Raw genomic sequence first — 24,767 nt, forward strand, 5'->3', positions numbered from 1 at the left:
TTTATTTGCTGATTTTGAGACATCTGGCTTTATCTATAATTACACTAATAGATAGCTGATTTAGGGAATTATGCTAATAGCTATCAATAAGCTAACAATTTTTTCCTAGAATGTCAAATTGACCCTTCCTGAATAAAAAGAGGAGGCTTTAAATCTCATAAATCTTGAAAAAAATATTTAGAAACATGGCCGTGGGTCATTTTGCCCCATGAGCATTTTCAGTGTAGGCCTATTAAAGAGAGCAACATAACAGCAGTGTGAAAAGGCTCATTTTCAGCAGGGTGTTGAAGTTTGGTGTACAAGGGCTAAATCAAAAATTATATCTTCTCGCTAATTCTTTCTTGATTCATATTTTGGTCAGTCGGGGAATTTTGACATCATGGAGCAGATGTTTGCGTCTGTGTTCCCACCACACATCAGCTGGGGGCTGACAAGGGGCCAAGTAAGGCAGGGTGGGTCGGGGGGTGGCCTCCCACCTGTTTGTTTGGATTGAAGCCTTTGAATGTGATGAATTCAGCTCATTTATTCCCATTTTGCATTGTCATAACGCCACTTTGTGATTGGCCGAACGGCGTGAGAACCGGCGCCGCATTAAATCGACAGCAGAGGGTATAAAAAAGGGACCTGGTGTGGCTGTCGAGCCAAATCATCTCCAAGTCGACATCAGTCTGGACTACAACGTGGACGCCGGCATGATTGAGCAACACACAACGTAAGTGTAGATGTGTTTTAACTGTTTTGCTTACCGGTAATTAGGTTAAGTAAATTCAAGGCTCTATTTGGTGACAGTTTTAGGAGCAACTTCCAACTGTTTCGGATACAGATGATGTCATGCTACAGACAGAGGCGGCCTAAAATTGAGATTTGGGTGAAATATCAAGATGAATGTACAATGTACTGTATTTAAAGGTGAACGTAATCTGACCTTGTGTAAACGTCAACTTTACAGTGTTTAAGTACTTTTGGACAACAAATTATCAACAGGTGTTTGATACATGATCAACCAATTGAATTTCCTGGTTCAAGTAAAATGGAATTCTTGCACTAGATTGACTTTTCCAACATGTCCCCCGACCCTAGCATGTGTAAGGTGATGCTGATGGAGAGGACGTGCACAGACAAAGCAGCGAGGATGCGCTCGGCCCTGCAGAGGCAACTCAGCGCGGGGATGTCCGGCTCGGGTTTGGACGCGTGGGACAAGACGGTGTCTTTCTTCACAGTAAAGAAAGCCCTCATCTTCCACAACGGCTACACCAAATCGTCCAGAGAGGCCCTGCGCGCGTTCCCCTCACCCGCTGACGACGTCACCCCCGCTGTGCTGCCAGTGACCGATGGATTTTTCAACATTTTGTTTCGATAGAAGCTGCAGAAATTGAACTTTTTTTTATTTGGGGGTTTAACTCCACAATGACTGACTGGCCCAAAATTGGGCCTTGATTTTTAATTTTTTTTTTTATTGTTAGTGCACCATAAGCCTTAATATTCCTTGAAAGTGATCTAAAAAAGATCACGTTGAGGTTTGTTGTGAAGAAAAAGCCATATTCCTTTGTACAAAGGATGTTTGTTTATGCTGATGCATATTATACAGTTGTTTTGTATTATACTACAGTGATGTTTATTTTTTTAAACATCCATAACATTTGAAATAAAGTGGTAGGGGCCATGCCTATAGTAAAGTTTTTTTTTTTCCTTTTAAATGTGATGCTATTCGTTTGACCCTTTACTGCGTTTTGCATCATTTGTTAGCATGAAGCACTGTTTAAAACAAGCTAATTTAAATCTCCTTGCCTATGTTTATGACTTTAAAACACAGCTAGTAGTGACAGCCTGAAGTCTTTAAAATAATAATAATAATGGTTAGCTATCTGCCCAACTGCTGCTTGTTGTGAAGTTATGGTTTACGTGTGACAAAATAAAAACATGAAAACGGTTTGTGTGGTAATTGAAATGTTTGTTTTATTGATGTGATATACAGTATTTATACAGAAATCCAGGTAAACCTAAAGAGTACTTTTCACATCGGCTACTTGTTTTCTCAACTGTACAGTACAGTTAGCTTTCAATCATGTGATCAGTTTGCAGATTGGGAGGGAAAGCCTAGTAGTGACATGGCACAATGGCAAAGTGACTAACCCTAACCCTCAACCCCTACACAGTTCATGTGTGTGAAATTAAATCAGAATAAAACATACTTCACTTTAGGTTCAATAGTTTATTTCATAGCTTACAGCTTGCGTTCGCTAAAGCCTCAACAGTGGTAAGCATGCTTGAATATACATTTAGTTCAGTTGGCTACCCTTACAGACAAGATTTATTCAACTACTGTAAGTGTTTGGAACATACAGAAATGTATGAACTGATTATTTTAAGGCGCCCCTAAGGTGACATAGTGTGTGGGGGGACTTTTGCGTTCTCTTTGCGCATAGATTGCGTTCCCTCGCATTAAAACGAGTTGATGTACTTCCGGGTCACCTTCCGTATGACCAAAAACGACGAGGATGGAGCGTAGCAGTGGGAACGCTTCCCCGACCCAGATGTACATCAACTCGTTAAAAAAAAAAAAAAAAAAAAGCGTCCTCGCAAAAAAAAAAAAAAAAGTTTGAGTTATCTCGCAATCTTTGCAAGAGAATGCAATCTTTGCGAGAAAACGCAAAGTTTTTTTTTCGAGGGAACGCTAATTAACCCCCCCCCCCCCCATACTACAATGTTACTTTAACCCTATTTCTGTTTTTTGGGGTCCAATGGACCAGTTTCATTTTTATATATATTTCTTATTTGAGATATCAAGTCCATATTTTATGTCATCCTCACCCAACCTATTGGCAACACATGGGGTCGCTTGAAATTTTATTTAGGCTAGTGGTTTCTTGTTTAGATATACAAAACCTTGTGGGGTCCAATGGACCCCAATTTTCGAAATTGACTTTGAAACTATAATTGACCTATGAACCCCCTTAGAACGTGTCTTGGGAAGCAGCCTGATGCAGCTAGGGAGGTCAACCAAGGAAATTATGTAATTTATGATATGGTTCATCCATGGTGCCGATCAGGTCAAAATACAGGATTGCAAACTTTGCAGACTGGCAAGTACGGCGCCGCTGTGCATTCAGGAGAAGGCAATTCCTTGTGGAGATCGGAATAAGCCTTGTTGAAGAATAAACCAGGGGAGTCCAAAAGCTAGGAATAATATGCAAACACTCTAAAGCTGCTCTTCGAAAAACTTGGCTATCTGAAACCTCATCGGGAGATACATGGGGGCAGCCTGCTGAAAAGAAAAATGGCTACCTCTGTCCCAAAGATCAAGACAGAAAGACAAGAACATGTTACTCTTTGACTATGGAAATCTGTATGATCATACAACATCAAACATTCTGGGTGATTAATATTTTTTGGCACTATTGAAAGGAATCCTATACAGAAATACTTGCAATTATGACAAACATGTGATCATTGGATCTAGCATTCAAATCTCACTGAAAGGTTATTGAACTGATGGATACATCCAAGCGCCAGTTTCTGTAATGACTGACTGAAAATAACTTTATTTTATAACTATTTGATATTGGTCTGTTTTTGAGTGCGCCGTGGCCCGCCATGAGGCAAAGCATACCCCCCCCCCCCCAATTTAAATGCAGTCATACATCATGCATATACTTCAGAGAGCTTCCTGAAAGTCATTCCTGCCAACCTGGGACTGGATGTTACCTAAAAGTAACACAAATCACACGGGTGGTGGGTCTTCTCACGAGCATGCATTTAATCTTGCGTGTGCATGTACATTTTTTATTTTTATTTTCTGCCCCAAAGGTGTCCCAAGGTTAACACATTTAAGGGCTCAAAGGGACATAAGTGCACTGGCTACAATTGTGCACATCCTTCTAGCTATATCGTTTTGCGACAAAAAATATTTTCAAATAATTTCAAACAAGTCATCATAACCATATATCAACTTTATTAATCATAGGGCTAATTCAAAAAGCAGACATTCAGCAACATTTGAACAATTGTAGCAGCGGGCGAATGAACAATAAAGTGAGTCAAGTCCACACCATGCATTCGGCTGGCAAACACTACTACTTTTGCTCAAGGTTGGTGACTTTAAAACTCAGTTGCACCTTGCTGGCCAGAAACAGCAGCTGCATTGCCACCTCTTTCCTTGATTTTTGTTGTTGTTAGGGGGGAGGGGGGGGGGGGGGAATTTAATTGGAGCACTTGTTTAAAAAAACACACACACACAAAAAAAAAAACTGTATCCAATGCAAAACCTTTTAAGAGAAAACAAAAATACCGGTAAGTGTTTCGGGATATAACGTACATCTGCTTCATTATGTATTGCAACAGGACATCTAAAATATCACTGCAACAGATGAACTCTTGACAAAAGGTTAAGGTAACCAAGGCATAGTGTCAAGGATGAAAATAAAACGTACTTACTCATCAATACTTTCTTCTTTTTTTTTTTTCTTCTTGCTGTTGCTTGCTAAATTCATAAAACAAACCTTGCTCATACACACTTAACAAAAAGGGCGTCTTTCACTCAAATTCCAGTTAGAACCATACACGACGACCAAAGAAGGACAAGTTGGATCACAAGCACGTGTGGCGTTTTCGGCCATTTTAAAACACGCTGACCAAAACCTTAAATAGGAAACAAAAGCAAAACAAGATAAAATCGAATGTCAATCTCATTGTGTCGTGGGACTGATCTCCGACCACCGACCACCGCAGCGCATCGTCATCTGTTTGCTTTGTGTGGAATTAGTTGTGTGCTCAACATGTCATGGTGTATTAGAAGATTACACATAGATTTTGCTGAAGGTTCAATTAAAGATGTCATTAGGGGGTCGGTGGGAGAGTTTGAGGACGAAGCATGGCGTATACACTGTGTGCACAAAGAGGAAAAGTGTTTATTTGGTGGCTGTTCCAAATGTAGTTGTGATGCGGTTTGGATTGGGAATTGCTGTGCGGGTGGGATGATACTACCCATCAGGGCAAAGAGTTCAACAAATCCTGCAGGAAGAGGTCTGGATCTGGGATTTCGGCGAGGAGACCTGAAACATGTCAACATAGGAAGTTTGTGCATTTTGCTCATCTTTTTGATAAGGAAGAACATGATTTGTTATGTTTTAAGACAACTGGTTAACTGTTGTTTTTTTTTACACCCAGTACTAACTTAATGACACAAATTTAAAATACACTAGCGCAGTAGTTTTAAGTCTTCATGGAAAATTAGGCTGCGGTTTTATTTCCGAGTAATGGAACATTACACAGTATGAATTACACATAAGATAAATGAAAATTAACAGTAACACTATGCAGTTCCTTGGCATACCACTAGGGTGAGCCAATGTACCACTACACTTTTAGAATCAGTGACGATTCTTGCTGAAGAATCCAAAGTTGATGTGCATGAATTATTATTATTTTTTTTACATATAAGCTTCGTAAGTTTACAACACAGCCATATTATCCTGGCATCCACTATAACAAATAAAACATGAGAAAACCCAATTTTTTCCCCATGTACTTATGAAGGAAGTTCAGTCAAAAAAATAAAATAAAAAAATAAATAATAATAATGCCCAGCAGAAAAAATACGGGTCTGAAGGGGTTACATGAGTGTCTTTCTGAGAGTGGTTATAAAATCAGTTATTTATCAGTTATCAGAATATTTTGTTGGAATTTTTGATACATTTGTTTTGTCCTTATTCATTTGGTTTGCCTAGGACATGCAGAAAATGTCATTCTACCTTTTAATTACTGCACATCTCTCGGTCGTCAGTGTGTAATACTGACCTACAACGTCAAAGAACTCTGCCAAGGATTCAGCGGGCATGAGTTCATCCTGGAATGCCCTAAGCACGCGCTCCGAGGCCTCGTAGATGGGCATGTCGTTGTGACGCACGTATTCGGCGAGTGAGAAGGACCAGCCACCCTCCGTGTTGCTGGTGGGAACTTTCTGTGGAGGCAAAAGGCCGAGAAAAGGTCAGCATGCTCGATGTTTGAGAAACGTCAGCGGGATCACGGTGGCCAATAAGCAAAAATACAAGTGGTACCTTGACTTAAAAGTGGCCCAACTAGCAAGCTTCTTGTCGCTTGGTCAAAACATTTGCGCTAATCAGTAGTGCGTGTATAAAGTGAATATTGTCACACTGGCCTTTCTATTCATTTCAATGAGAAAGTTGATTTGAAAAATGCATGACGTGAATTACAAGCATGGTCATGGAACAAACTCAACTCGGAAGTCAAAGCACCACTTTAATTTTTCATACGTTACCCTGAACATGTCATAGACGAGGTCCACTAGACCCCAGAAGAGAAGGGGCGAGCGATAGATTGCATATTCCTTTGGTGCTTTGTCCGTCAGTCTGAGGAAGCGAAAGAAGGACAGCAAAGATGAGGAGGGGCTCATTTCAACTCACACGTGCTTCAAAAAAAAAACAACCCAAAAAATTAAAACTGCCACTCAAAGGCATTCACACTCGTACTTGTTGACGCTGCTCGCCGACACCTTACGGGTGTGTGCGTTAACCAGGAGTCTCCGGAGGAAGTAGATCCGTGAGGTCCTCCAGCGTTCGGGCGGCATAATATGCATGGCCAGGATGGTGTAGTAGTGCGGCCCTTCTACTTCGTACGAGCTCTCCACCCACTTTTCACACGGCTGCTCCTCGAAGCTCTGAAGGTTCTTTTCCTCCCGGGAAGTAGCCCGTGTCCTGGAAAGGTTGTAAAGGAATACCAGTATAGCGCATGAGTCTTTGGTTTCAAGTTTCTTGCATACACTATCAGTTCTGCGGTCTTAGAGAGGATGACTTAAAATGTGTAGACCAGAGGTACTGAATAAATGGACTCTAGTTCAGACTATTGTTTGGGCTAATACTTTTTCTTTTTTACCTGCTCAGCTCCAGTTTTTATTTATTTACTGAGATTTGTATTTTTTATTTTTTACTAGAGTTTTTATTGTAGTTTCGTTGTAACCAGCACAACTTTTGGGGGTTATACGGTTGTCTTTGTTAAACCTGCACCAATTTCAACATAACACAATGGCAGTTCAGCATTCACAAACTTGCCAATTTGTTGGGGAGCAATTTTTGTGCTCATTAACATTATTGTTGTGCAGGGATAGCGCTAAAATCAGAAATCTGTGTAGCCCCAGTTAAGGCCCTCCAGCATTTTATTGGATATTCTAAAATATATTTATAAATTATTTTCTCATCTTTGGTCACTAACTGTAAAATGCAAGACTGCTATTTCGTGAGTTATGACGGCCTATTATTGTCTATTTGGGACATTCTGGAGGGTAAAGTTTCGAACATACGTGTTGAGCACATAGAGCACAGTGTGGATGATGTAGGGGATGAGATGTATGTTGCTCTCTCGTCCGCCTCCTCCGGTGTCCACGCTGAAGGATTGTTCGGTAGCAAAGCGAAGGAACAACAGTTTGGTGTCATGGATGTTGAGTTGGTAGGTGGGCTCACGCTGGCCTGTGCACTCTTGCAGATATGTGTTGTGTCTGTGTGGCACAGAAAAACAGGAGTCCATAAACAGCCTTCAATGCTGTACAGCACATTTTAATCATTTTTCTTTCTTTCTTTATTTTTTAGGGGCGGCAGTAGCTCATAAGAAGAAAGAAAGAATTTGGGACTAATTACTGGAGAGAAGGCAGGTTCTTCTCCCATTTGCTTTCTCTTCAGGGATTATAATTATACCCATCTAGGGAGGATGTTGTAATGCATGTTGTTGCATGTTTTTACCGTGCTAAGCATGTAGCAAACGCCGATTCTGGCACATGCGGCCCCCAAACAGGAAGCAGTCCATTGCACTTAGTGTTAGCATTCTGAAGAGCGGCGCTTTCCCACTCTTCTCGTCCACGGGCCAACCTGCAGTGGTTGTGAAAGAAATAGGAATTTAAAAAATATATATATATTAAACAGTGTTTGATGTCTTCTTAAAAAGCAGAGACATTTCTACCTGACAGCTGCCAGATGGCAGTCGTAGTGGACAATGTTAAAGTGCGATACAGTGCTGTAGCCCTGCTGCTTGCGAGGCTTATTCTCAAATTCCTCTAACGACACCCGCTTTGTGAAAGTGTAAATACCCAGGACCTTGGTGGGCTGGAATCAAAAGCATACCTGTTAAGTTGCTGTACCTCACTAAAACACCACTAATGATATGTGCCTTGTTGTACCTGAAATTTGTAACCTTCTCTACAGATGCAACAAGTCAAGCCTGGCTCCTCTATGAGCTCCTCCATTTGTTTCAACAGTGAAGTCTTGGTCACCACCTGACCCTTCTCATTGGTCTGAAAGGCAATTGCACACACACCATGTTACTTTTCAAATTGTTGGTGACCAAAATAAAAACAAAGTGGTGTGAAAAAGAGAGTGTACCGTCATGCCAAGTGTTCCCAGAGCCTTCTGTCTCATAGCCATGGCCATTCGCTTCTTCTCAGCTCTGGTCTCCCTACGCGCCGCTTCTATCTTCAGATTGACGTCACTGTGCTCCCTCAGTGCTTCCAGAAGGTTCTCTGCAAGCGTACCAATACCTTCATCGCTGGAAACCTGCTCCAGCTTGTGCAGGCTGGTAATTGAATCAGTGCCTATCAGCACCTGCACAGAACAAAGGTCAAATGCTTTTCTTCCACCCATTTGTGAAGATGATGGCATTAATCCTGACTTTGATATTAAATAGTATAGTGCAATATGCAGTGGCGAGCGGTCATAATAACCTATTAATGCAGTGCATGTCCAAGCCCTTCAATAAAATCATGTGAGCTTTTTTTGTGGAAATATATTGAATATTATTGGGGGGACTAGTGCAAAGACAATTTAGTATGGATCGGTATTGGCAGATACTGAACCCAAGGTATCGGTATCGAACCGGTAATGAAAAAAGTGGATCAGAGCATCCCTAATCACAAGACCTCTTCCATACTTTCACTTTTCCCATTCGAGTGTGCAACGAGTTAGCATAGCATGCAACTTCATCACGATCCAATTGCGGCAGATAAAAAGCCTTCGATCGCCGCAAATAGTCTTAAATTATGAGGGGGCACTGTCTGTGCTTGTAGCGGACATTGGGTTAGATTATCTGTGCAGTATTCTCAGCAATCAATCTTCTATTAATATTTAATTACAATGCTAAAATCCATTCATCAATCTTCAGCCATGACTTTCTTCTTCCGCTGTCAGTATAGTACGTCATTACGTAGGTGGCACCCAGTGCGCCACTCAGTGTTCAAACTGCGACAACGCAGGCTGTGATGAACTCTATAGATACATGTGAGCTACTGTACTCCTAAACATACATACATACTGTTGTATTGGATGTAATTTAATTCCTTGCACTTTATTTGAAAAAGCTTATACAGTACAACCACAGTTTGAATGGGAATTTTTATGGGCACTAGATATTTTTCTTTCCGTTTATTAATGTATTTAGTTATATATAATAATAATAATAATAATAATAGTGTATTCTACAGGCTATAGTCTGGGCACAGAGCTGGAAATACAAATGGCCTTACACATTTCATAAGTAAATGTGATGAAATCAACACTTAAAAAACAAAAATGTTCACCTCATCTTTTATTATGACTACAGGAATCATTGCTTTCTTTTATTACTTATTATAGTTATCTTATTGGTGAATAATTTGTCAAAAATAACACACTTGTGACCAACTAATAGTATAGATTTAAAATTTATATATATATATATATAAAATTGGCCAAATGATATGTGAGGTATCGGACTATGCCAGCGATACAAAGGGACAGTACTGGTTCCACCACAATTTGTTTTATGGCCACCATCTGAAAAGGCTTAACGTATAACCCTGCATTATTTTCAGTTTTGTGACTATACGACTTGGAAAAATTGACCATACTTCTTATCAAAGGGTCGGGCTACCTGGAAAATTGTCGGGCTACCTCAATTTCCCATATTAGGAGGCTGACTAATTCTCAGACCTGTCACCACAGTATAAAATAATAATTAAACAATATTTGATATTAAAATACCGCAAAACTTTTCCGCTCGGGCCCTTGCGGGCGCGCTCGCACATGCCCACTCTAAAAGGTCACTGCTTGCCATTGGCAATATGATACATTTCATTAAAACATTTACTACCTGTGTGGGAGGATGCTGGGTAGCCAAACCGCGTAGAAGTCTTAGAATGAAGGGTAGCGCTGGTCGAGAGAGGAACTTCTTCCAGATGTCGGCATCCAGACTGACAAGAAAAAAAAAGATGAAACTTCAGCCAGTGGAGCCAATATTTTATGCTTTTACCAAAGGCATGTAAAGAATAACAAAGCCCATACTTTATAGCATTTGGGATATGTTTCTTCATATAGTCCAGTGCATTTTGTGTGATTCCTTTTTGCAGAATAAGATCTTTCAGTTGATGTCCATTACTGTTGTTTTTTATTCCCGCAGCGATTTTACAGAAGCAATCCAGAAACACTTTGTCATCAGCACTATGTTCATCGTCGTACCTGAGAGGAAAAAAAATGTTTCAATGTACTGTGTAAAAACACGGAAGCATTGCATCAAGACATTGTAAAGACATTTGAGAATTCCCACTTGTCAAAGCTGCAACATGGCTTGAATCGCTCGACCAAGATCCTCATCTTCTCCAGTTCGCCAAACGACAAGTATGGGATGATGCGAAGCAGACCCTGCAGCACGCTGGGATTGGAGCGCACAAACGGAGTGTTGATCTGGTCCAGCAACATGACAAGCTGATCCTTGTCGCCGGTCAGCAACAGGTTACCCTATGAGAAAAAAAACAATGATACTGATTATATATATAGATATTTTTTTCAAAGGACAGGGTTTTATCAATGTGGGTTTTTGTTTTTATTTGGACAGCTTTTTAGTCCTATTTAGCCTATGTGGCAGTCTGTGCTCCTCAGTGTTCATGTTCCTTCTTTGATACAAACCTTGTCCTCCGAAATCTCTGCATTAGCTTCGTCCAGAATGATCTCCATGATGCTCAGGACTTGCTCTGCTATTGAGGCTCCACCGCTGTCCTTACTTTCCTGTTCTGCCACTAAAGCCTAAAAGGGAACAATAAATTAATGTTGTTCCTCAATGTGTGTATGATCAAGCTTGATTAAAGAATAAACTCTTCAGGAACCATAACAACAAAAGTCACTTACCAGGTTGAGAGTTCCGAGCATGACGTTGAGTGTGTTCATCTCTGGTTTGACTAGCTGTTGTCGGTTTATTTTCACTTTGACACAATAACTGAACAACTTCAGCAAAACCTAAAAAAGATAAAGATCGGCTTTGAATTAAGAATGTATAGTGTCGTCAGAATCCTCGCAACTACAAAGCTACTACTTTTCATCAAATAAAAAAGGCCATCTTGCTTGAGTTAAGACATCCTGCATCTTGTAAATTGGTATTGTACATTGCAAATATATACTCTTGCACACCTAACACCTCATCCTGTTCAATCGTTCATTTGAGGAAAAAACATGCATTTGTTTACGTCCTTATTCAAAGGGAATCATCATTTTTACAGCATAGTTCAGTCTTCCTATTGTAGATGAAGCGCAGGGTTTGGCTTACCGTGAGCAGATGACGTCCCTGTTTAAAATCTTTGATTCCTGACAGCCGATTGAGCATGCACTCCAGTCCGCCACACTGTGCCATGACTCCTGCCATCTTGTACACCTCCTCATCATCCTCCTCTTCATCTAAAAGAGTATAAATAAATAAAAAATTGATGTTATGTTTATGTGAAGCGCTTTGTTACAGCTACGGCTGTTTGAAAGCGCTATATAAATAAAGATGACGTGACCAAATTTATTATTAATTTTTCCCGATTGTGATATGAAAATCCATAAAAATGGTTTGTGGTTCAAGTGTGAACAAAATGATTTGATAAAAGACACATGCAAGAAAAAGCTCAGAAGACTTGACAGTTTAAATAGTGTGGGAGATTATATAAAGAGAAGTAATAGAACCTGTGGTCGAGTCCAGCGACTCGATGAACTCTTCTGTTGCATCTCCCAGCAGACCTCTCATTCGATAAATGATTCTCATTGGCTCACCCTAGAAAAAGTACGGGCAATGTTACCTTGATGACTTATCTATTTCAGATATACTTTGAAAGGCTCGGTCATTATTATTGGTTTCGTCTTGGAAATGTACCTCATTTGTTGGGCACCAGACCTTCTTGTAAACTTCAGCGACAGACAGATCCAAGCTAATGATTTTGTTGTTCACCAGAAGCTGCGGAAAAGACATACAATGTGTTCTTGCAATGACTTAGCTTGATGACAATAAGTGAAGAGTAAGAGAAGGACCTATTGAAATGGCAATCCAAGTAAGGTACAGATGAATTTTACCTCCATGCCACTATCATCTTCAAGGAGTGCCACCAGGTCGCAGTCTTGGCAGATCTTGTTCTTAATGTCCCTCATAAGGGGCCCGATACCTGGCTCGTTGCTACTGTAAGGATTTCCAGGCATGCGACCTTGAAGGAAATCCTCCTGCTGTGGATCTTTTTCCAGAGTTACAAAGAACTCTGTCACCTCGTTCTCCTCCTTAAAATAAAAGAGGCATAGAAAAGATTAAGATTCAAACTGGTTGTTAATGTCAAGTAATGATTATGTAAAACTATGTAACATGTAAAGCTAAAGCTAACTTACGGGATAAATGATGCTACACAGTCTCTCAAAAATGAACACAGGTGTTCTGTAGTCATCCAAATTGTATCTCTTCGCAGTCTCTATGCACACTGCCATGAAAGCCTTTGTTTCCGACTCGGTACCTACAAACAGCGGAAGATGGTCAGACTATCACTGTACATTATATTAGCTGCGGAAAACAATAATGCTACAATACGACAAACATTGCCAGACTCTGCTACAGGCTTTTAAAGCCGTAGTTAAGATTTCACTTCAGCTGACCTGTGGTCATGTCCTCGAGCATCTCTAGCAGCATGTCCTGAGTCTCATCGATTAGTTTGGTGCGCTGGACCACCAGCTTCCTCAGACACAGATAACCATTCAGCACTGTGCCAACCAGTCGGCTCTTAAAATGTCGCTTAATGGACTCCACCTCCACAAATGATGATAGTAATCCTGTCATGGCACAACACAATTTTATCAAATGTGAGAAAGAACACTTGAAATCTTTGCTATCATTTGCTTCAAGACTGCATACCAGTAAAGCTCTTGAGGGCATAGCCTTGTTGCAAGTCTGTGCTCAGCGTCGCCTCCTCCAGTGCCAGCAGGTTGGCTATTTCCTGTGGGAGGCAATTGCACACGTAACATTGAAATAATTGCACAACACACATTTATTGGATAGCTGGCTATCAGTAGCAGTTTAAGCCTATTATCAATCACTTTTGTAGAGCTCAAATAGATGAAATGTATGTTGTTGATTTGTGAGAATACAGTATATATAACATTTCTAAATCATACTTTACCTTGGTGATGAGATTGCCAATGTAGGGAAGGACTCCACGTGCAGCCAGGTAAACTTTCCAGTGGGTTGGTTTGATGAGCTTTTGGTAGAGACCAAGGTACTCCGCTGCACACTCTCCAGCCAAACTCAGCTCATCCAAATAACTGACAAGAGATTAAACACACTGTCACACTACACAAGGCTTTCCTGTTGGCTACATACTCGCAAGACTTGGGAATATGGGAGCCCAGTTAGCGTGATTACCATTACATCGTCCGTTTACATACGCTGACCAGAATTTAACAGCATGTGCTACCTTAATTCTTAAATGAGTCTTACCTGGTGAGCAGGCCCAAGACTTGTTGTTTGCGGCTGGGGATTGTCGTGAGAGCCTCCACAATTGTGCAAGCTGCCTGTCTTGCAGCTTGAGTGGCAGGTGTGAAAAGGACCTGCAGCAAGAAAGATACTTATTTCAACTGATTTCTAATACAAGTGCATTTCTGACAAAATTAATTAAAAATCTTTAATTACCTGCCGCAGCCAATTGTTGTGGCTAAGCCTGAGCAGACGAGGGAAAAGGATTTCACCTCTTCTGGACCTCATAAACTGCTTCCATTTCCACACATACTTCTCCAGCAGATACTGCTTTCGCAGTTCACCTTTCCCCTGTGGTTTTGTTACCATCTCGTGGCCTGTCATGCCCATAAATTGGCAGGTACATAGGAGACAAAAGTGAGTACTCAGCGACATAGACATGTATTCTACTTGTCTGGACAACACTTACATCTTGCAGGGAGGCACTTTTTCCAGGCTTCATATGAAGCTTTGGGGTCCTTCTTGAGCCACATTTGGGCCTGAGCATGAATTTCATTACTGTAGGGCCTAACGGTGGTCAGGGATTCAGTAGCAGCATCCTTTAACAGATGGGTAGGTGGTCAGGTATGATCAAAAAATACATGTGCAAGAGTTGGCATAGTTTTAAATGATTTTTGTGTGTGTAATTCACTGTAATGATATTGTGGGAAGTCTTCTACTTATTGCTGCACTTCTTATTTATTTAACTTTAATTTTATCTCTTTCCATTCTGTTGTTTTCTCTTTACTGTAAACTGCAGCTGGACGGAGTCCAGGAAAAAGTTCCCCACGGGGAAAATAAAAGTGTATCGTATCCTTGCAAAGAGGTTCCACATGAACATTTCAGCCAATTACCTCCCACTCACCTAATCAGTACATTTGAATTGAACCTAAGGCAAATGCAAAGCCTCAGCATGATTACTTAATATTCACCTTGTTCTTCTTGCTAGTTGGAGCAGGGGGTTTGATCAGCTTCTGCAGGATTTTTAGGCACATGAGAGTAATGTTCTCCACCACGACAGGCGTCTTGATGTTAACTGACATGAGGAACAGACTAAGGGCTGTAAATACAGATTTAGACAGATTAGACTAGAAAAGGAAGTATAAATATAATTGAAAATGCAGACTTCAAGGTAGGTGAGCCATTGACCTAATAATGCATAAATGGCACTGTAAAATCTGTTTGTTGATGCTCCAAAGTAACTCAGCTACTTACCACAGCGCAGCCGTAACTCCCAGCAGCCTCCCTCTTTTGAAATCGAGTCAGTTAACAGCAGCATTTCGTATTGTAGATTACTAACCTGTTGTAAAAAACACACCTCTGTCAAATAAATTGCCCAGTAGCTTTCATGCTGAGATAAATGTGTCACTGCTTCAAGACACAATAAAACAGAAGCACAGCATAGATTCATGGTTTGAACAAGGAGATGAACAGACACATACCAGGTCGGGATTGGCCCAATGACCTTTGAGGGCTGCCGAAACCTTGGCAATGATGAGGTCATTCATCTGCTGAGTGGCTTCTGGATGATCTCTAAAAACAATAGTAAACAACAAATGATTACTTGAGAAGCAGAACTGCTACAGAATGGACAAATAACAAAATGCTTGATACTATTTTATCAAACAAGCATCAGGCAGGTTAAAGTTAGTGTGCTGTACCTGGTAAGTAAACAGATGAGCTGGCGTACTTCTTCTCGCATGGCTGCAGTACCTCGTCTTAAGTTGTACTCAAAAAGCTCTCGGATGAGGCCCTGGAGGACAAGGATCTGCCGGAGTGCTGGGTTGGTGGCCAGTGCACGCAGTAGTGTGATACAGTGACCTGTGACTGCTGAGGCACAGCCGTAACACTTGTTGGAGGAGGTGTGGCCACAGCCCAGCACAGAGAGGGCGCGGTACTGGCTGGCCGTGAAGGTCGGCTGGTGGCTGCTGCTGCTTCGGGAGGACTTAGTGGCAGCCTCTCGCTGCTGCAGATCATACTCAAGCAGTTCTTTGCGAGACGCAAGCACTTTCTGTGGAAAATGAATCAAACACCATATTTTATGTAAACAATGAGATACTCATGAAAATGCTTCTGTGTTTTCGGAGGCCACAAGTACTTTGCCTCTAACCTGTATGATTTTGGAGAGTTCATCAAATGATGTTTTGCAGTCTCCACTGTACTCCTGAGCCAGCTGCTGAATGTATCTGTTCACATTGGCAGAAGATGTACCAAGACCTGCAGCAGCTCCTGTGTCATCCTGCAATATTTTTTTGAGAAAGTCATATGAACAGTGTCAATCAAATTCTGCAACATCACATGACAAAAGCAGTCCAAGCCTTACCTGTGGCTTTTCTGGTGCTGCCTCATTGACTTTAGACAAAAGGCTCTCCAGCTGTGGCCGGTGACCCATCAGCTGATGGTAGACACGATCAGCTTTTTCCAGAAGGGTGTTGATGTTTGTCACAGCCTGCAAAGATGAAAACAAATTATAAAATATATAAAGATGGTTAAAAGGCACAAAAAAAAGTTATCTGCAAAACATACTCAAAGTTTTGAAGTATGAGTAAGTGACTGCTTACTTTTTTCCTGTCTTCTTCATTCTCAATAGGATCCACAGCACAGCAAGGTTTGGCATAAAGCATGAAGTCAAATCTGGCATATTTGCAGAAACCACAGGCGTTGCATAGGAAGGGGTCCTTTTCATCGTAGTTGATAGACCTGATTAAAAAAATAAAACATGGAATCATGTTTAAATATAATGGACTTGTTTCTAGTAGTTTAGTAAGTACTTTAAGAATGGCTGGGAAGTGTGCTACTCACCTGCACTTGTGGCACTGGTAGACATTCTCACCACAGTTGCCACACACTCCAGGGTTGGCAGGCACAGAGGCGCTGCAGCGTGGACACTGCAGCGTCTCTGTGGAGGCCTGGTAGTTCTCATAGAAGTCAGAGAACTCAATCATCAGGTTGGATGCGACAATGGGTAAGGGCAGGTCAATTTTCACCTCCGTTTGACCTGGGGTCAGTTGTACTTTCTTGGCTTTATGCCAGCGAGCAGGCCTAAAAATGACAAAGCACAGTTCATTTGTGCAATGTGACCCAGTGGTCAGTACGACAGCATGGCATCAAACAAATGGAAAAATCAAACATACTTGTTCTTCAGCTCCACAATAGCTTGCACAGTCCTGTTGTTGTAGTAGAGGTTGATGGTGCGGACCATTTTGGTGCGTTTGAGGTCACCGATCTTCACAGTAACTTTGCTAATGGTATGGCTGCCAATCAGCTTGACAACTTGTTGTGTGGTGGTGTAGCGGGTGTCCACTTTGATAGATGACAGCTTGATATTCTTGAGGGTAAATAGGAAATAATATTTTTAAGAATGTTTAGGATTACAGATTCCCCCCCCCCCCCCCCCCCCAAATCGACTGAAGTATTCTTATACATACCGAAAAGGGAACTTCTGGATTATTGCACACTAAGCAGGGGTCACTTTCCAGATAAAAGCCATCAAACTCCACCAGACCTGAGAGAGTGCTATAAGAGAAGGCAAAAATAAATGTGTAACAAATCTACACTACACTCTTTTTACAAGACAGCATGGCTAATCTAACATACTTGTAGATGTTGGAGTTTGGGTGATTCGTCAGGATATGGTTCTGCGTTCGCAGGATTTCCACAGCCTTCTGAGAATACTCCTTCAGCTGAAAGAAGACGAAACAAAACTATGATGTGCATGAATAACCAATGGATGGAATATCCTGTGCAGTTAGTGCTTACTCTGTCAAACAGGAAGGAATCAAACAACCGTGAAAGTACATTAAAAAAAATCAATTTCACACAAATGACATTACAGAACTACCACTAATGCCCTTGCCTTACAATACAAGAAACAGAAAATAGATTCCAAAGTCTGTGTTATTTACTTTTTTCTCGGTCTGCGGGGTCTTGAGTGAGAAGTATCCGAGAAGGTCGACAAACTGTGCAGCTTTGCGGCCATATGCTGGGAGCTCTGGCCAGATGGCCCATGTGAGCTCCAGCAACAACTCCTGTTGAGATTTACTTGAGTTCCTGGTGACAAATCCATACATTGGGAGGTTATGATATCATATTCAGTCATACTTGGTCTTTAAGCAGCAATTCACTATTTAGTATCGTATTTTTACGACTAAAAGGCGCACTTATTAGTCTTAAATTTTCTCAAAAATCGATCGCTCGCCTAATAGTGAGGTGCACCGAGTTCCAAAATCTGTAGATGTTGTTGTGCGACTTCGGTAAGCGCCCCGTTTCACTGTGTGGAAGCATTTCTGCCAACAGACAGCGGAGCAGTGCCAACATATTGTTTAAACACAGGTAATCCGGCCCTGGTTGAGGACTGGCAGGCATGAGAACCTGAAAGACTCCAATGAAAGATTATGTGAGTCTATTGGGTTCTCATGCCTGCCAGTCTTCAACTAGGGCCAGGTTTCGTGTATATAAGATACAGGAGGACGTCATGGTGCTCATTCCTCTTGCTTTATGGAACTGCTAGACTGAGCGAGTTACGCCACAATTTGTGAATGAATTGTGCATGCATGCTTGAGCTAAACGTGTCTGCTTGCACTAATCGAGCTTTCGCAAAAGCCGGCATCATTCATAAGGAGCCTCACGCTAACGAGACTGACTTGACAATACTACAATGACGAGAGGGAACCTGGCTTGTTTGATGGAGAACTTGCCCAGCTGTTTGATTTGGATTTGTGGATGAGGATTGATCAAGAGTAACGTGAGTACATTGTTAAATACTTCAAGTACAACCAAACTTAGTTTTACTCCACTGACTTTAAAAAAAAAAATTGCTAGTAAGTGAAAGCATGCTACCATATGTTTTGAGCTAGTGTATGTTTAACCATGCCTGCGCCCAATAGTGCGGTGCGCTTTATGTGTGTGTTAAATACAGAAACACCCGTAACTGAGACTGCGCCTTTTAATACGGTGCGCCTTATGGTAGTGAAAATACAGTATACATTGGACCTGTTATGTCTCAATATGATCTTAATAAAGATGAGTGTTGGGCTGAGCTGAGCCTATATGTGAAAATAAGAATTTCAAAGTACCTGTAGATATGTAATGCCAAGCAGTGAGCTTGCCAGCGCACTGCTGATGAGTTTGACTCAAGCAGAAAGCAGCGCAAAAACTGGATGAGTGTCTCCTTGTCCGCAAACTTGTTTAGTTGATTAACCAGCGCCATGCACAACTGATCCTCCTGGCTGACAACTCCATCCCCTATGATCATGACAGGGGGGGGGGCACATTCAATAGGCTCATCTGCTACTAAAGTAGGCATCCTCTCAACATAAAGATTGTGTCATAGCCTCACCATCTTTGTCCTTCTCTTTATCCTCTTTTTTGCTCTTTTTACTAGAGGACTTGCTCTGAGAGGACTGAGAAGTTCCTCCCTGTCCGCTGCTAGAACCCCCTGACAATGAAGAGTTGGCCAGCACCTTGCTGCCACACAGGGCACATGAGAGCAATTGCAAAAGGACTGGGGAAACACCCTCGTCTACCAGGAAGCTGACCTGGAGCAGGAAGTACAACACAGCTGGAGAGAAGGGGGGAAAAAAGAACATGAGAAAGGAAAGACATGATGATTCAGGCACTATTTTAAGTTATGATGCTTTCAAGTATAAAAATTGGAATTAGAATCTACTTACAGTCATCTTTCATACAGAACTTCTGCCAGTTGATTGTCCTCTGCGTGGCAATTTCAGCACAAGCTTTCAGGTGCTCCATCTGCATTCACAGAAACAGCCAAAATCAGAAGGTGACAATAATATATTGCAGAATGTCATAATTTAAAAAAAAAAAAAGTACTCTGCATCCACCAAAATTACACTCACCAGGTTGATGAGTGTGTCATACTGCAGCGCTGAGCCAGATGATGCTGTAACAATGCCTGCCCGGAGGAAGATGCCCTGTTCCTCTAAAAGCTTTTTGATGCTGCGCATGTGAGAATCGAGAGTGTGCAGATCCCGCAACTGACGATACTTTTCTTTGGAGCCGCAAATAAACAGCAACAATTTTCTAACTTGTCTCCTGACAAACGGTGTTTGTTGGATCATCAGATACTGGAAAGAAAGATTTTTTTTAAACTATATGAAATAAATAGAAAATGCCACACACCAAATCCCAATATCTTACTTCAGACAGATAGTAGAACCAGGAATGGTCAAAGACAGGAGGTGGGATACGTGGGTTGGTGTCAGCTATCTTTTTGATTTGATACGGCAGTCGGAGTACCATTTCAGTGAGCAGCTGCGAATAGGCTTCAAACACATCTGCGGCATGTCCCTAGTGACAAGAACAACTGTGTTTTAAATTTCCTTATCACTTTTAGTCCACATGACTGGCCTGATTTCCTGACATACCTTGACATACTGGCGGAGGAAAAAGGGGCTCATGTCTGGGGGAGAGGAAGATGTGTGTGGGCGAAGGAGCTGGCTTGTGGTCACAGGTTCTTCTTCACCCTGCTGGCTCTTCCAGAACTCCAGAAGGGATTTGAGCACATGGAGACAGTAGTCAATGGCACCCAGGCTAAGCAAGGCAGATGCCGTAGCATTGGAAATCAGTGAGGATGCCTGGAAGAGACAAAAGTAGCACACAGCATGAACCACTAATAAAAACAACCATTTATAAAGTAGGGCATTCAAATAAAAATAATGCATTTAAACTCAAGAAGTGCAGTAATTTCTGGATTATACGGCGCACCTGACTAAGGAATACTCGACTTTACTACAAATATAAGTCACACCCAACTGTAAGCCGCAGGTGTTTTAATGTTACCACACCGGGTTCCCGCTACTTTCTTTTCCATAATGAGGGTGCCAATTGTCTCGCCTCTCATTCTGTCTCTTTTACTGTATTTGGGCTCGCTTGGTTTGTTTTGCTTTGCCTCATGCGCTTCCTTTATAGTGCGGCCCCTTGTGATATGATGGATAAGACGCACCTTTGTATTAGCCGCAGGGTCGAGTGAAAGGGAAAAAAGTAGCGGCTTATAGTCCAGAAATTACTGTAGTTACAGTAATTCTCAACCAGCGAGCAGCGGAACATTGGTGTGCCGTGGGAAATTATCCAATTACCGATATACTTCATTTCATTTCATTTGACAATTAGTTCTTAACACGTCTACCTTTTGTCATTCATAACACATAAAAATGCTACGCGCACACACTAATTTGTGAGCATATAATTTTTGTGACATTTTCTTAGCAGTGTGCTCTGAGATTTTTATAATGTCCACAATATTTTTATAAGAACCCCTCTCTACTATAATGTACCTCAGAGGAGGATTTGGAGCCAGATTTGGTTCGAGACATGAAGACGCTGAGCAGTCTCATGATGACCAGGTGTACTTCATTCATAGGGCAGCGATCATTCTTTTTTGAAACATCCTACAGAGAGAAGAGGTAGGTTGAGCAACAAAATCACATGTAAGATAATTCCTAATGAATACACTGTGGTCACCTTCTTATGCATGCTGAGCTCTGCAATAAGCTGCGCAAGAAGATCGTCCAAGGCACCCTTATCTTTTTCATCCTCCCCATCAAGGTCAGAGGTCAGCATAAGGATAACTTGCATGTAAGGTATGGCTTGAACGCCACCAACGTTGTGGAGCTGAGAGAGGTGCTGCAGCAAGCGCTCCAGTAACATAAGGCGAACCATGTGAAGCCTAATCACAAAAGTAAAAATTTAATTTTGCCAGCACAGACAAGTTGACCAACAAAGAGCTTAGAGCAGAATTTTCAGGTCTGACCTGTTGCTTCTGTTGATGTCTCCCTCAGTCTCTCCTTCTCCTTCTGAGCCTTCACCTTCCTGCTGGGCTGTGGTGGTGCTGATCGCGCCGGTGCTGGAGCTCACACTGCCTGGACCTGCAGGGTGGCCTTCTACCGTTGTATCTCCATATGCACTGCTGCGTCCTGACACTGTGGAAAGAAGCATTGTTATGTACCTTATTAGACAATTTACTTTTCTGATTACTTTTTACATTTACTACCTACATTTGAAAACACCTAGGTGTACTTACTACTTATTTATTTTTTTACGTAAGGGGATGATGACAAAGTAAAAAAGCAAATGGATAATACTAACAGCTTAGATTTTGATAGATTATTATATAGATTATAAATATGGTTTCTAAATTCCGCATGTGTTGTTTTCAATCACCCACCACTGTGCTCCCCTGCAACAGAATCGATAGCAGAACCTCCACTCTCTGAGCCCACACTGCCGCCATGCTCAGCTGGGGAGGTCCGCAGTGTGGAGCCATCAGTTGCAGCAGTACTGCCCTCGTCATCAGATGCTGGGGCTGAAATCATAGCAATAGCTGTAACAGCAAATAAAACGCAGTCATCTGGGCCAGGATAGGAGACTTAAATTCATAAATTACATCACAACAATCCAAAGCATCTAACAGAGTCAAAAACTCCAAACGGTTTCTTAAAATGAGGCTACTAGTGTTAAATGACAACAGCCGATGGGCAGTTGCCAATCTATGAATTGAAATGTGCAGATACCACAAAAGGTGGTCCAATTACCTGATGCAGTGGTGTCTGACAGTGTGCCAGCGTCCAGGGATGAGGAGCTTGGGGCTTGACCAGACAGGCCAAGGCTCTGAAGGCCAAGGGCACTACTACTACTCCCTAAAATATTACATATAAAATGCCAATAAATATCTACATTTGCACATCACTGACCAAACAAATTGAAATCAATCATCCTAAGTTCTTTTTTTTTTTCTCTTGACCTTGTTGATCCTGCTGAAGGCTTAGAGCAATCGCTAGCTCTACCATAGTTTCATCATCAGCATCAGGAGGGATGTCCAGCATGGGGGGGAAACCCTCAGCTCCAGCAAGCAATGCTTCCAGGGGGGATGGATTTCCATTGTTTAAATTTTCTGGCGTCTCCAGGACCATTGATTCTGACTGATGAATGCAAATAACCATGCTTAGCTAAACATTCCTTCTTACCAAACATATTCCTACTTGCATCCTTTATGAGTCAAATGACTGACGATATACACAAAATGTTACCAAACAATGTTTTAATGTCACTGTACGTTAGTAAACGATTTTTAAGGCTACTGTGATGTCAGTTGTATTAAACGCAAACACCAGAATAAATAATGACTTCTTCTTTTTCTCACCACCATCTCAAAGTCACCATGATCCACTTCATTCTGCTCTTGACTCTCTGGTCTAACCTCCTCTTCACCAGTAAGTACCGATGAATGCATTTTGTCTTCCGCATCGTCATCGTCATCATCATCTTTGTCCCCTGATAAAAAAAAAAACAGCCAGCAAGTCTTAAGGAACTGAAATGTGAATGCAAGAATTATCACATAAAGCTTGTAAAAACATACCTGTGGGTGTGTTGGAGCGTGGTGGAGATGGAATGGTAACATGGCGACGCTTATTTCGTGGTCGAAGCACTCTGATCAGTGCCTGCTTACAAGCAAAGCTCACTGCTGTGTCCTGAAATGAGAAAACATCAAAAAGGTACAATTAAGGAAGGTTCAACTTGCTTGTAGCCTTAGGGACACATATGTATCACTCAGTATATACTGTATATAGATTACAAATACTAACAATTTAATAACTTGCTAGTGTACTTACAGGGCAGAGCAACATTTGCATGTAGATTTTGGAGGCCACATTGATGTAATCAAGCTCACAGGTGCAGTATGCATGGATGATGTCCACCAGGGCATTTACTGTTGCCTCCACGTGAGTGAGTCCTTTGGAAGGAGAAGAAGATAAACAACCATACGTTGGGTTGCTCATTCATTCTTCATGCTTGTTTACATCTCTAAAAATTACGACTTGCTGCCCCTCACAGATAGACGACACACTTACCAGGTAGGCACGCAGGAGCAAGAAAGGCATTCTTAGGTTTCAGGGAGTGTAGCTTCCAAAAGTTACTCATCAATTGTGTGATGAAATTATGGCTTTCGCCGTACACATGTTTTTGCCCATCATCTGTCATGTCTGGACAAATAAAAGACAAGTCAATTCTTCCATATATCTATAAAACACTTGTGCAAGCGGAAAATCAATTTAACAGCATCTCACCAGAGTCAGGTTGAAGTAACTTGGATTCTGTGAAATGCACCAAATTATTGGGCCTCATGATTGCAATGGAGCGGGCAGTGATCACAAGCCTCTGGAAGACATCTGGGTCTAGTTCCTTGCCCTCGCGACTGCAGCTGTTCAGACACTGCACTGCATTACTCAGCAAGGACTGGTCCTGGGGAGCACATAGACAAGTTAATTGCTTACTCCATACCGGTATGTCAGCATTTCCCAACCAGTGTGCTGAAGCACAGATCAAGTTTTCTATTAAACAAAACAAAACAAAACAAAAGAGAACTACATGTGCATTTAAAACCCACCAAACTTGGCCTTAGTAAAATAAAGCCTGTCAGGTTAATGCAAAAATATAATGCAAAATGCCATAAACAGGCTGACTAACCGCATCAATGTAACAATGTTTTAACTATTTAAACAGCGGATATTTGAACAAATGGTGCAGCAAAACACATGTAAACAGACAATATAATATTCTGTAGGGATGGGTACCGAAGACGGTACTTTTTGTGGTATGGACCGATTTCTATTCATTATTTTTTTCTTAAATGTTGCTTCTTTTGTCATGTTTTTGGGTTGATGATTATGATAATGATGATGTTTAGAATGATGACAACGAGAATAATGTTTGTGTGGAATGCTAAGATGTGTGCGCTTTTATGTTATGTTCGTTTATTTATTTTTTGTGTATTTATTGTTTTATGTTTAAATGTTGGTTCTTTCATCATGTTTTTGTGTTGAGGACTATGACAATGATGATGTAAAAAAAAGAAAAAAGAAGGATGACGACAACGATAATGACAATGTTCGTGTGAATGTTAAGATGTTAAGTTGTCTACAGATATGGTTTTTGGGGGCCTGTTTGTTTTTTGTGTTTCTGAATATATGTTTTTT

General features: G+C 41.3%; 1 protein-coding gene across 10 annotated transcripts in view; it reads right to left on the reverse strand.

Annotated features, from left to right (window-relative positions):
* Nucleotides 1–3,935: 3,935 nt before the first annotated feature.
* Nucleotides 3,936–24,767, reverse strand: part of ubr4 (ubiquitin protein ligase E3 component n-recognin 4) — a 49,061-nt gene continuing 28,229 nt past the window's right edge. For 6 of the 10 annotated variants that reach the window (XM_077585266.1, XM_077585264.1, XM_077585260.1 and 3 more), the window contains 54 exons: nt 23,859–24,033; nt 23,643–23,774; nt 23,403–23,524; nt 23,150–23,261; nt 22,934–23,064; nt 22,535–22,712; nt 22,326–22,430; nt 21,959–22,096; nt 21,545–21,713; nt 21,256–21,460; nt 21,069–21,182; nt 20,160–20,369; nt 19,933–20,082; nt 19,632–19,859; nt 19,446–19,524; nt 19,112–19,333; nt 18,849–19,017; nt 17,679–17,823; nt 17,371–17,456; nt 17,202–17,289; nt 16,908–17,101; nt 16,576–16,815; nt 16,335–16,473; nt 16,097–16,222; nt 15,884–16,012; nt 15,435–15,784; nt 15,216–15,306; nt 14,989–15,073; nt 14,706–14,833; nt 14,203–14,333; nt 13,951–14,119; nt 13,759–13,868; nt 13,442–13,583; nt 13,177–13,258; nt 12,921–13,094; nt 12,660–12,781; nt 12,357–12,554; nt 12,160–12,240; nt 11,973–12,060; nt 11,575–11,702; nt 11,160–11,267; nt 10,941–11,057; nt 10,582–10,772; nt 10,320–10,493; nt 10,129–10,228; nt 8,388–8,606; nt 8,186–8,299; nt 7,969–8,111; nt 7,752–7,877; nt 7,316–7,510; nt 6,489–6,713; nt 6,278–6,368; nt 5,797–5,959; nt 3,936–5,051 (listed from right to left, as the gene is read on the reverse strand). In XM_077585266.1, coding sequence (XP_077441392.1) covers nt 4,987–5,051; nt 5,797–5,959; nt 6,278–6,368; nt 6,489–6,713; nt 7,316–7,510; nt 7,752–7,877; nt 7,969–8,111; nt 8,186–8,299; nt 8,388–8,606; nt 10,129–10,228; nt 10,320–10,493; nt 10,582–10,772; nt 10,941–11,057; nt 11,160–11,267; nt 11,575–11,702; nt 11,973–12,060; nt 12,160–12,240; nt 12,357–12,554; nt 12,660–12,781; nt 12,921–13,094; nt 13,177–13,258; nt 13,442–13,583; nt 13,759–13,868; nt 13,951–14,119; nt 14,203–14,333; nt 14,706–14,833; nt 14,989–15,073; nt 15,216–15,306; nt 15,435–15,784; nt 15,884–16,012; nt 16,097–16,222; nt 16,335–16,473; nt 16,576–16,815; nt 16,908–17,101; nt 17,202–17,289; nt 17,371–17,456; nt 17,679–17,823; nt 18,849–19,017; nt 19,112–19,333; nt 19,446–19,524; nt 19,632–19,859; nt 19,933–20,082; nt 20,160–20,369; nt 21,069–21,182; nt 21,256–21,460; nt 21,545–21,713; nt 21,959–22,096; nt 22,326–22,430; nt 22,535–22,712; nt 22,934–23,064; nt 23,150–23,261; nt 23,403–23,524; nt 23,643–23,774; nt 23,859–24,033 — 7,896 coding nt within the window. In that variant the 3' untranslated portion in view covers nt 3,936–4,986. The remainder of the gene's footprint in view (nt 5,052–5,796; nt 5,960–6,277; nt 6,369–6,488; nt 6,714–7,315; nt 7,511–7,751; nt 7,878–7,968; nt 8,112–8,185; nt 8,300–8,387; nt 8,607–10,128; nt 10,229–10,319; nt 10,494–10,581; nt 10,773–10,940; nt 11,058–11,159; nt 11,268–11,574; nt 11,703–11,972; nt 12,061–12,159; nt 12,241–12,356; nt 12,555–12,659; nt 12,782–12,920; nt 13,095–13,176; nt 13,259–13,441; nt 13,584–13,758; nt 13,869–13,950; nt 14,120–14,202; nt 14,334–14,705; nt 14,834–14,988; nt 15,074–15,215; nt 15,307–15,434; nt 15,785–15,883; nt 16,013–16,096; nt 16,223–16,334; nt 16,474–16,575; nt 16,816–16,907; nt 17,102–17,201; nt 17,290–17,370; nt 17,457–17,678; nt 17,824–18,848; nt 19,018–19,111; nt 19,334–19,445; nt 19,525–19,631; nt 19,860–19,932; nt 20,083–20,159; nt 20,370–21,068; nt 21,183–21,255; nt 21,461–21,544; nt 21,714–21,958; nt 22,097–22,325; nt 22,431–22,534; nt 22,713–22,933; nt 23,065–23,149; nt 23,262–23,402; nt 23,525–23,642; nt 23,775–23,858; nt 24,034–24,767) is intronic. The other 4 variants (XM_077585268.1, XM_077585267.1, XM_077585263.1 and 1 more) reach the window with 1 other exon arrangement.

The sequence above is a fragment of the Vanacampus margaritifer genome, chromosome 1 (assembly GCF_051991255.1).
Source record: "Vanacampus margaritifer isolate UIUO_Vmar chromosome 1, RoL_Vmar_1.0, whole genome shotgun sequence".
NCBI classification, from domain to species: Eukaryota; Metazoa; Chordata; class Actinopteri; order Syngnathiformes; family Syngnathidae; genus Vanacampus; species Vanacampus margaritifer.